This window comes from Eleutherodactylus coqui, chromosome 1 (genome assembly GCF_035609145.1).
Source record: "Eleutherodactylus coqui strain aEleCoq1 chromosome 1, aEleCoq1.hap1, whole genome shotgun sequence".
In the NCBI taxonomy this organism is placed as follows: Eukaryota; Metazoa; Chordata; class Amphibia; order Anura; family Eleutherodactylidae; genus Eleutherodactylus; species Eleutherodactylus coqui.
This window is the reverse complement of record NC_089837.1, coordinates 7,834,448-7,846,931: the sequence shown is the minus strand read 5'-3', so window position 1 is coordinate 7,846,931 and position 12,484 is coordinate 7,834,448. Positions and strand designations below refer to the sequence as shown.

Below are 12,484 nucleotides of genomic sequence, written 5' to 3'. Positions count from 1 at the left end.
AATTTGTTCTTTTTAGGACCAGCCAAGAAGCCTTTTTTTGTAATAAAATCAGACATTTGCAGAAGATCCCATTGTCTCCCTGTCCCACTGATACGCATCCTCCAGACTTGCTGACTGCGATTTCCCTCAAGTGAGATGGGCCAAAGAGAAAACAAATATATAACTGGCTTTATGGGTTATTTGAAGGTCCGAGCTCAATAGTGGTTATATTTTCAAACCCATGAGTGTACAACTGGTGCATTGCATTCACTTCTGTCATTGTGCAAAACCCAGAACCCACAGAATCACATACCTGCAAAGCTAACCATCTGTAGCAGATCATGTTTGGTATCCACTTGTAGGTTAAAACATGGTGGCCATATCTTACCTTTTTGAGGGCCTGCTAGGGAAATATGGCTGAAATGTTACATTGGGATTCCATCTGGAAGATCTGTGCACATATTCAGCTAACCTTCAGTGAAGTCATGAAGAGGATGGTGGAGGTGGGATCCTCATAGACATTACAACAAAAGGGGGATCTTCCCACACTCACAGACTCAGGAGATGCATCTAAATGAAGAACTGTCCACCTTTCTACTCACTCTGCGCCCCAAGACTGTGTGAAACAGCTTTATAGACTGGTATTTTCTATTACTTTCTCCCTTTTTGCTTTCATGTGTTGTGTGTGTGTGCTTCACAGTATATACCTTGGAAATATTCACTGTGTGTATTCCTTAAAACGTAAATTTTAATACACAATACTTAAAAAATACAAGATGCTTCACTGACACAATGTCACTAACACAGATAGACATACAAAACTAAAATAAGCTTAACATAGAGCCAGTGGTCAACAACACTATGAGAGCACCCTAATTTAAGTGTTATCTCACGAACAAAGGGGGCGGTGGCACCTATATATAATGTAGGAATGAATTAGTGCCAGCCGATCGTGATTAGGGGCTGGTGACCAAAAATTGAGGTCAATGACTCATAGTTTTTAGCAATGAAGGTTATAATTCCGGTACAATGCCAGAAATAAGGTAGATGACTCATATGCTTGTTGTCCAAAAAGTCGGACAGCCAGGATAGATTGGTTCGCAAATGTTGTTTGGTTCAACGCGTTTCTGTCAAGAACTGACTCATCAGGAACCTTCTAGTGGAATAGTTGTCATTCCAAGATGGGTAAGATGACCCGTACCAAAAATTGGGTAGAATGACCCGTACCAATGAATTAATATAAGGCTGCCGTAATCTAAAGGCAAAGGTTGTGCAACAGTCCTTGGTACATGGTCCGAAATTAACCATATAGTGGCCTTCCGACTGTGCACCCTTACCTACTCTATCCTAAAAGGTGAGCAAAGCAACACCAACTTTTACGCTACTTATGGCAGGTTTTCTATCAACCAATATTGATACAAATTCATGGCTTTCGGAGGCCAACTCCGTTTTTTCGGATAAGACCTTCCACCCACAGTCAAATTTTCTTCTATTAAATCTACCTTCAAACATCTCACATCAGTATACAGGGAATATACGACCAGCTGGTGGGAGATCCAAGGCCTCCAAAAATATTTGGAACACGGCATTGTCCCCAGAGGCCTCCGATCCCCACTCCTTCCTCCCACTCGCTGTCAAACCCCTGACTTTCTCTCCAAGTGGGAGAAAGAAGTGACAGACAGCTCTTTACGTCTGATTGGTTTACTCCTAGAGGAAGAAAAACTTACCTATGAAAAAAACTCTAGACTCTTGACAGAGGCAATAGAGAAAGCCAAGGTTTTCGCCACAGATCCTAAATTTCCCGCAAAAGAGAGATCTTTGCAGGAAAACATAGAGAAACATACCCTCTTTATTAAAGAGAGAAAACACGCCCAGTTCACCCGTAACCTACAGGATTATGGAGAGAGTAGAGCATACAAGATTTCATATATAAGATCAGATACAGAAATCAGCTCCTCTGAGGGCGAAGAATTGGAAGGCGAATCCACTAAAAGAACTCAACAGGGTTTTTTTTTAGGGAAGGGCAAAGGACGACACCCTCCCAGGGCCAGAGGAAGAGGCCGCCCCCAAACAAATCGGGGTACAGGCTTCCTAGCACAGCCAATCGGACATTACTTCATGAGGGAACGGCGCAACCCCTATGAATCCTAGTCATACACATCCAAACATTGATATTCCTACTTCATTGACACCCGGTATATGTGACACCATTGACTCAACCATGGCCACCTCAGACAAACTGCAGGTCATCAATTTGTCCTCACACATCCTTTCTGAAGGTGAACTCAGACTCTTGGAGAGGGACCTGTCCTTCGTCCCGACATGCCAATTCGATAGGTTTGTCTGGACGAAGGACATGGCCCTCTTCTTGAGGAAATTGAGGTGGAGAAAACATTTTGACATGAATGATCGCAAAAAGGCAACGGAATTAGGCTTGGAGTCTAGCGATGACAGCATTAAGGGAACTAGAAGAACTTGAACGAGACAATTTTAGAGGGAGAGGAGAAAGACCCTTTACAGATCTCAAACTTAATAGTACAAAATTTCCACCCCAGGGACAATCCCCGCATGTGGACATTTTTGAGAAGATCATTCAAAATGAAATTAAGAACTGTCCCGACCTCCGAACTAAAAAGAAAAATTTGTCTCCTATGGAGCTGAGAGCCCTTAAAAGTCTAGAGAACAACCGTGAAATAGTGATCAAGGCTGCGGATAAAGGGGGAAATATAGTCATCCTCTCACGTGATGACTACATATCTATGTGTAATAGAATACTTAACGACAAAATCACATATAGGACCCTATCCCAAGATCCCACGGACCAAGCTTTGCACGATCTCTGTATCGACAAAACGGAATACGATTTTCTCCTTCCGGTGCATCCACAAGTGGCCACCTTCTACTCCCTTCCCAAGGTGCATAAGGGCCTCCATCCTCTTAAGGGGAGGCCCGTTGTCTCCGGGGTGGATAACCTCTCTCAAAATAGCGGCATTTACTTAGACAAGATCTTACGGCCATTCGTACAGTCACTTCCTTCCCATGTCCAGGACACTCCGGATGTCTTACGACATTTGGAGGGTATACATGTCGAAGAGGGTGTGTATCTAGCCTCTCTTGATATCGAGGCTTTATACAGTTTGATACTGCATGACATTGGCCTGGGGGCGGTACACCATTTTCTCAAACAACGTGGTTGTGAGTACATCAGACACAACTAATTTGTACTTGACCTCCTTGATTTCATACTCACCCATAACTATTTCGTTTTCAACGGCAAGATCTTCCACCAGCTCAGGGGCACCGCGATGGGGAGTCCAGTTGCCCCATCTTACGCAAATTTGTTCCTGGGCTGGTGGGAGGAATATCTTGTCTTTTCTGAGAGCAATAGCATGTGGATGGAAAAAATATTAATTTGGCACCGTTACATCGACAACATTTTCTCCTGTGGTCTGGAACGATAGATGACTTTCAGGCTTTTGTTCAACATTTGAACATCAAGAACATCAACCTTAAGATAACATCTGAAATACAGGAACAGTCCCTGGCCTTCTTGGACATATGTGTCGCAAAAACATCTCAAGGATATCTATCCACCACTCTTTATAGGAAAAAGACAGCCACCAATAGCTTGTTATCCTGGCAAAGCTTTCATCCTTTCCCCTTACGCCGGGGGATCCCAAAAGGGCAATTTTTAAGGCTTCAAAGGAATTGCTCATCGGAAACCACTTTTCTGAATGAAGGCACCAAATTAAAGGAGAGATTTCTCCATAGAGGATACCCCTTCAAGATAGTCGATCAAGCCTTCGACTTTGCTAAAAAAACAGGATCGAGCTATTTTACTTAAACCGCGAGCCAAAACGTCGATTAACACTCTAAGGGTGATTGGCACCTACGATGAGGGAGTGCCATTCATGCAAAAGTTGCTGCAAAAATACTAGCATATTTTGAAAGAGGACCAAGATATCAAGGATATCATCCCGGATGTACCACTTTTCACCTTCCGAAGGGGTAGGAACTTGAGAGACCATATCATTAAGAGTCATCTTGATATAGACCCGAGTAGATGAACATGGCTGGGGTCAGCTCGACCCAATGGTACCTTCCCATGTAATGGTTGTGAAGCATGTCCCTTTATCCAAAAAGGAGAAAGATTCCATTGTGCTGCTACAGGCTCCTCATATGTGATAAGGGACTTTATTAACTGTAGATCGTCACATCTTGTCTACGTTGCCACCTGCCCGTGCCCCAAGAACTACGTCGGCAAGACTCAGGAACTTCGCAGACGCATCTTGGGGCACGTAGGCAACATTAGAAGGGGGGAAAGCACCCCATTGGCTAATCACATGCTAATCACACGCTGAGGATATGTTTAACATCAAATTTCAAGGGGTCGAGTGCATACGCACTTTCGGAAGGAGAGGCGACACTAACCGAAGAGTCCTACAAAAAGAATCTCAATGGAACTTCCGGTTGGATTCAGTCTCTCCAAATGGTCTCAATGAGGTTCTTCTGTTTGGATGTTTCTTATGAATAATTGTTCTACTCTCATTTCTACTAGGTGACTGATAGTCTTATATTTTGGTCTTACCCGCTACCCCTATTACCAATGTTACTGCTTCTATTATCACATAGGTCTGCATTAGTCTCCAGCCTACATATTTTCTGGGGTTAAGGGCAATTGAGCATTATTGCCATCTACTATTAATGCTGACATCTAATCCTCCTGTATACATAAAATGCCACTTGGGGGCCTCTCAAACCTTATTTCTGGCCTCAATGCACATATTGCTATTTGCTGGCATAATTTTGTTCTATATACTTACGTTTATTATATTTAGGAGCGATTATTGGCTAAACAACTGCTACTCTTATTTTCAAGACAATTTCCCGATGTCGTTATCGCCTTACAGCATCACAACCCCTTTTTTACACCTATTGGTTCCATCAGTGTAGGCTGCTGGTTTGCATATAATTAAAACATGGGTATACTTTGGTCCAACATACTATTTTTACTAAGGATCGTTTGGTCATTTATTAATTTGTGTATACCTTTGTTTGGGGCGTTTGTCTAGTACAGGTCTGACATCTCTGAGTGTCTCCGTTGCCATAACAAATGCATCATAGCCGGCATTAAGCTACTGACAGTGGGGCAGGCATCCGTATTTGGCTCCTCCCCCACACATGACCTTTGTCACATGATCGCACAGGAGCCTGTTTACATCAGCAATGGCTGTCATTGCAATCTTTCACAACAGGGCATCTATCTACATCTGGCTCCTCCCTCACACGGGACACGTCGTCATGTGATCATGTACGAACGCTAGCTGTCATCACAGGCGCCTTACAGCGGGGCATTGCACCGCTATCTCGCTCCTCCTCCGCACATGACGCGTAGTCACATGACTACGCGCTGACGCGATGATGTCATCGCCGGCTGTCATCCGTTCTGCACAGTGGCATTATGCTCAATCGGGCTTTCTATCATTCAGCTGCAGTTTGCCGCTAGCCTGTTTGTATCATTTAACTTAGAGATCTGTCTGTGTTTTGTTTCTAGCATGCCTCACACTTTCCACAATAATGGGAGACTGGACCCTCCCAAGGGGGCGTTTTTCCTACAGCACACCCGTGCAGACATTGGTTAATAGGGACACACCCCTCAGGGGGGGGGTGTACTACTCAGCCTCTTTAAAAGGGATGCAGTCACTCATAGACCTCATTAACCTCCAGTCTACCATCCAGACTGGAGGTGCTGCTGCATATCTCTCTCTCCTATCCTACCTTATTTTTTGGGTGCTTTGCTTTGCTGGTGCCAGCATATTTCTCCTGTTGTGCTGGCCCACTAGCTTTGACCATTGTGTCATATACAAACCTATTTAGGTTTTTTCGCTGAACAACTATTTTAGGGTTCAGCTGACCATTTACCTACACTACCACCGCTCATATATGTATGGTCTTGGTGTTGCTTTGCTCACCTCTTAGGATAGAGTAGGTAAGGGTGCACAGTCGGAAGGCCACTATATGGTTAATTTCGGACCATGTACCACGGACTGTTGCACAACCTTTGCCTTTAGATTACGGCAGCCTTATATTAATTCATTGGTACGGATCATTCTACCCAATTTTTGGTACGGGTCATCTTACCCATCTTGGGATGACAACTATTCCACTAGAAGGTTCTGTCGTAGAATTCCTTTGTGGAACCACGGCTTACTCAATTTGGAATGTTTACACCCTTCCAATATTAATTCTGAATTGATAATGCGCATAAGAAGTTTTCACACTGACACGAGGTTCAGCATGCATAGCTTCCTCAATTCTAACTTTAATGTTGGGCGTGTAGCCTCTTTTAAGAGTTTAACATCTGGGCAGGTCAAAAGATTACATAGATACAACGTATTGTTTAATTATTGGATAAGCATCTTGCAATTCTTCCATCCTCCGGTCATCTGTGATTGGCCATCAGGTGGTGGATGAAATGAGTGGGTTGTCTTGGAGCCACGTGTGGTTCCTTCGATATGATTGGATGTTACATCATGAACTATAAATTGCACAAACCTCCCATGCTATTTGCATACGTTTCCAGTAAAATTGCTTGGGTAATTTCTGCGGTAGCTGTTTCAGACTGCGGTTGTCCATGTCTGAGTTATACTGTCTTCCAAAGTTGCAAAACAGATGGAAAACGTGACGTGTTTATACTATATATTATCTTGTCAGCGTTTTGAGAACAGAAGTTTCATGTTGGCTTCCCCATGTCAGCAGAGTTATAAAACAGATATTTTCATATGAGCGGAAGTACCTATTGCATAACTGTAAGAACATTATATTTGTAGCAAGACAGAAAGCAAATATGTATACAGAATGTTAAATTGACAACTGTCTACTGCCAAGGCCCACCGATCCATATAGATATATACTGGGCTTCCACCACAGACCCCCCTTGAAACTATCTGTTTCACTAAACTCGCCCTGCTCCGTCCCACCCCCACCGCTGACCCTAGACTCGCATTGTGTTGTACACTGGAGCTATTGCTGTCATGGGGGTATAGGATGGTTCGACATCATCGTATTCTGGATCCATGATGACGACGTTTGCGCTGATAGTGGGCTTTTTGTTGGACATCGTAGTGAGACAGGTGGACCAGGCAGTCATCAGGGTCGGAATACACTGTATGCAATGACAAACAGAAATTAGGATGACTATAAAGGTGACAAATATAATCAGGTTAGGAGAGGTGCGACTTTCACTATTTCAGGTAAACACTGCATAACTTGTATAGAACCCCGCCTTCTTGACGTTACCTCGATTCATCAACAAGAGTGCAAAATCAGAACTATCTAATTACTGATCAACATGACTGAACCCCTGTCTCATTAGTAAGTGCATGATCATATATATCAATCTGGAAAGAGCTACAAGGTGATTATTCCCACTTCCCTTTTCCAGAGGCGGCAAGGTAACAGGATCAGGGGCGTTGTAACACCAGTATGTTGCGTGGACATAAGCAGAATGCACTGCAGATAAAATAAAGCAAAATCTTAGCGAAAACCTATCACAGTGTTCTCAATACACAATGTTTCGAAACTTATTTTATATATTTTTCCCTTCTCCTGTTAGGTACCTAACTGAGGAAAACAGACTAAGGTTAGCTCTTTTTAGTTAGTGCGGTCAGCTTCTTAATGGCAACTGCGTCTTTACCCGCGGGTCACGTGTTGTCTGGAATGTAGGTACAAGTCTCCCCTATCATCTTACAGACACTCCCTTTTTTGGGTAAAATCGTACCTAGTGCCATTCTATTTTGAAAAGTCATAGTCGAGGTAGGTCCTATTGGTCGACTAGTCCCTATAAGGCATCTCTAGTATAATTTATAAATCACTTTTAATTGTAATAAACATAATTAATCCAGTCAACATTTTATTTACTATAATAATCAGGAAAATTTTTAAAAACTCGTCAGGTACCCCCCTTGGCTGTCTTATGACGTCAACATACATGTGTGGGTCAAAACTATCACCAGGAGCCTCTCTTCTCACTCTAATGTGCTGTTACAATACTAGTAGTGTGCACAGGTACGCACGGATTGGGATTCCCTGATCTTCACCCACACCGATGTCCCTCCTGGAGATAGTCCTAATGGTGAACACGTCCAGGCCGCCTACCCTGACCCTACACTACCTAGTGACAAGACTGGAAGGAGCCGTCGTACCTATGCAGAAACAAGGGTAGACCAACATGACAGCAGAGTTGGATCAAGATAGAGTAACTATGGGGGGTAACCTCATTATCTTCAATGCTGTCTGACAGGATGTGGGGGAGCATAAGGGCTTTACTAAGGCACACTCCCCTGTCCAATTACTTTCTAGACATGATGTCACATTATTTTACCTGTGAAGTGTGTACCTTCGTTTACCTCATTCACTTCCGGTACCCTGTATCTGCATATTACCTCATTCATGAGCTTCTGTGTGGTTATCTGCTCATTTACCTTAGTATCACGGTGGGCCTCCAACCTGAAAAAGACTCGAGCAACAACAAGCACATATTCATACCCCCCAACAGGTGTGAGCTGAATGTGGTCAAATTGTCAATCCCTGAAATGGGTAGAGTGGTCAAGGCAAGTGTTATATGGCCACCTTACTTCTGTCCGGACTCGCATATGGCAAAGATCATGCTAACTGGACAAATGGTGCAGCAGCTATAGAGAACCTAGGTGTCACCCATTCTTGTTCAGTGTCGACGTCATCGCTGCTTTTGATTCTGTGTACCAGTTGGGCCATCATGGGGGACAGGGACCTCTGTAGGCAAGTTCTGTTGATTGTTCGCCATACGCCGTCCTGTTCTGTCGCTCCCGTCTTTTAGCCCATCTGCTTTCCGTCCTCGTTGACTTGTAACTGTAAAGTCCTTGACATATCAAAGTTTTTATCAAAGTCCAAAGTTTTTATCAAAGTCCAAAGTTTTATCAAAGTCCAAAGTTTTATCAAAGTCCAAAGTTTTATCAAAGTCCAAAGTTTTATCAAAGTCCAAAGTTTTTATCAAAGTCCAAAGTCTTTGCCACTGACTCATGCTGTCAGTATCTTTCTTCCACGGCTTGAGGGCCGCTGCCTTTGCTGTGTTGTCGGCGAGGGTGTCACCTCTCGCTTCTCCATTGTAGAAATCGGTGTGAATTCTCCATTGCCAGGTAGTAGTAGTAGGGTTTTCATGAGACTCTGCACCGCTGCACTATTCTTAATTGGCTGTCCTACTGAGATAACAAGCTGTCTGGCCTTCCATATTGGGCCGTAATCATGAGCTAAGCCAAATGCATTCCAGGAGTCAGTGTAAAGAGTTGCCGTCTTACCTTCTACCACTCCATACGCCTCAGTGAGGGCCTCCGGTTCCGCTTCTTGCCCTGAGACATGCGGAGGCAGAGCTTCTGCGTTTAGGACATCTTGTTGTGTTGCCTCTGCATATCTGGTTCGGAATCATCAATCCTCACCCTGATACCATCTACAAAAGAAAACTCAAAATATGCATCATTAACAGTGTGTACATCACTACAATAATGTCAGAATCTTGTTGCACAGAATTTTAAACAATTTTAAAAAATAGCTGATTTGCCATACTCAGATCACCTATGCCTCCCCTCCCCCTTTTGAACCGGAATACCTGATTAAAAGAAGAGTAGCCGGGTTCAAGGTATTACAACATTGGGAAGAAATATTGGGGGAGGCATGGAAAGGGTACATTGTAGTCGGATCTAATAGGCCAGAGATAAGTGCTTGGGTTGCACTTGCATGAGTATGTTCTGGGTGTCATTTGGGGTGTCGACCACTAGGGGGTAGTCCAATACCAACTTAGAAGATTTGTCAACCATTGCATGTACTGCTGCCACCGCACAAGCAGATGAGGGAGCTCCTCGAGTCACTGGATTTAACCTCATGGAGTAGTATCCCAGTGGCCGTGGTCGTCCTCCATGCTTTTGTGTCAGTACTGTCGTATGGGTGGCAGTATGAAACAAGGCCCAGAAAGGTGCGGAATTTGGCAACAGTGTATGTACCGGTATGGCCTGCAGAACTTGGTTAGTCTTTGGAGGCCTCCAGGCCTTACCGCCTTCTGCAAGAGAAATTAACAGTGAAATTGTGGCCGGTTGGCAGTTTTTCCAAAGCATCAGCACACAGCACCTAACATGTGTGGCTGACCCTTCACCCCTTTTTTTTTTTTTTTTAACTAGGGGGATACTGTTTGACCCAGGGGTGTGTATCTGGGTCTCGTATATATTATCATGGTGGGTATATTCAATTTCCCTATGCCTGTCTTGTGGGTGTCCCATAATTTGTCAGGAACCGTGGAAAGCTGAGTTTGGGACAGGAGAAAAAACAAAACTTTTTTTTCTGGCTATCTATGATTCTTACCCCCTCCTTGGATAAGAGACATGTTCTTGCATCATCTAGCTCCACCCCTCTGAATCAGGCTAATCCCTTACTTCCTTATTCTCTCATTCAAGGTTGGCAGTCCTTGGATACACATCACAACCCAATAAAGATAAAGTCTTATGCATCACACAATTTACATTTTACAAATTACGGGTCAATCTGCCCCGTTCCCCCTGTGGATACCTGGCCTTATCGTTACCTGCTTGTTTCCTATTCCTTGGCTTCTCTACAGTTTCTCTTACTCCCTGTAATTTATTTTAGCGTTTATTAAATTTAACTTATTCAAACCAGTTTAAACTGTCTAAATTTAACTTCCCTATTACTGCAGCATCAGTAACTTCCTCTTTTTAAAACCTCTCGCTCCTGTGACAGCCCAGCGACAGGATTACAAGGGAGAACGTGGCTAATTTTTACTTTTACAACAGTTTTTGTCCCAGACTTCCGGCGACCGGGCAGATGCAGTCTTAGATGCCGGGCATCTCCATCTGATTGGTACTGTACTGCAATTCTCCCTATTTACTAAGCTGTTATATTGAACGCTGGTGTCTTTGGCATGTGTTAATGCAGACGCCATTTCAGCCCACCTTCTCTTCCTCTTTCTGACACTCAGGGAAATTCTAACGTCTAATGCATAAATCTTATGTTGTAACCTTACGGTCACAGCGGTGACCACCTAACATTGTATGTGGTTACAATTGAATTGGGGACTTGGCAAACATAGATGTATTCTTAAGAGCCCCCTCAGGATGTGAGTGGCATATAACTTTTTACATTTGTATGACGGACGTATAGTTTATTTATTTATTACAGCACAGGAATTGCTTCACTTCTATTAAGAGTTATGGCACTTCCTCTTTTTAAATGAAGTTAGCAGCCTTTTTTTTTTTTTTTTTCCCCTAACACATTCAGTTAACCCTTTTTATACATTCACTTACGAGCACAAGCCTATACTTTCAACGTTTAACAATTCAACAGCAACACAGTCTAGTAGTCTGTCTTACTAGAAGGGATCCATTAATGAACATGCAACCTACAAAGTCCAAACCCACAGCGTGCCGCTGTGTACGGTGCATTATCTTGGCTATAACCCAGCCAATGCGTTCTCATTGCCAACAATCCCTTCTTACAGTTGAGCAGGACTGATACTAATTCTATATAACAGACAAACAGACTATTTCTATATAACAACTCAGCAGGATTAGCTCTACACAACAGACAAGCACACTAACTTTATATAAAAGACAGGTAGGACACACAGAAAGATTGCTTGATTAATCAATGATAACTTGACTCTCCACCCCTTCCACACTTTTCTGGAGGGTGTAAGAATTGACCTCGGTACAATGTTTGTTGCCTTTCAATTTCAATCATGGCTGCCAGATTCATGATTATAAAGGTCTCCTCAGACGCCGGACACAATATGTCCCGCCCTAGAGTCTCTAGTATTTCTGTCACTACACAGTTTATTAATCTACCCCCAGACAGAGGGATCTACTCGTGCACGTTTAAACGATAAACAAATATTTGTGGACCACCATCCTCAAACAGTGGACCGTAACCACAGCGGTGGGCGGGGTAGGGATTATTCTGACTACAGATCTCCCATCCGAGGGTACTTTTCGTCAATAACAATCCTTTTTTGGCAATTTGGGCAAGACATGGGTGGTATACCCACACAACTAAACAAACAAATAGACAGAGAACCGGTACGACTGGTTTTAGTCTAAACTGCCCCTCGGGATACTGTCTGTCAGTTCCCTTTCTTCGGAAGCCTTTTACCAGACTTTACCGAAGTAGCGATACCTGCCCAGACGTTTGACCGTTTCCTGACTCTAAGGTTTTAGACACCAAACCTGACCCGAGCAGGACCACCTAGTCAAACTACCCCGACAGGTCCCCTTACTCTAAGGTTTTAGACACCAAACCTGACCCGAGCAAGGGGCCCCTGTACGGGGACTTCCTCCCCCTTAAAGCAATTCACTGACCTTGCCAACCGACCAGTACTCTCAAAACGACAGGCATGTAAACATTCCTTTATATCTTATGACAGGTTCTTATCGAGTGATCGAGACTTATAGAAATACCTGTCGAGCGG

At 43.5% G+C, this 12,484-nt stretch overlaps 1 protein-coding gene across 1 annotated transcript in view; it reads right to left on the bottom strand.

Annotated features, from left to right (window-relative positions):
* LOC136571726 (vomeronasal type-2 receptor 26-like) overlaps window positions 1-2,374 on the bottom strand; it is a 57,666-nt gene extending 55,292 nt beyond the window's left edge. The window contains exon 1 of the mRNA XM_066589000.1: window positions 2,244-2,374. Within this exon, the coding sequence (XP_066445097.1) occupies window positions 2,244-2,374 (131 nt within the window). The remainder of the gene's footprint in view (window positions 1-2,243) is intronic.
* Window positions 2,375-12,484: the final 10,110 nt, after the last annotated feature.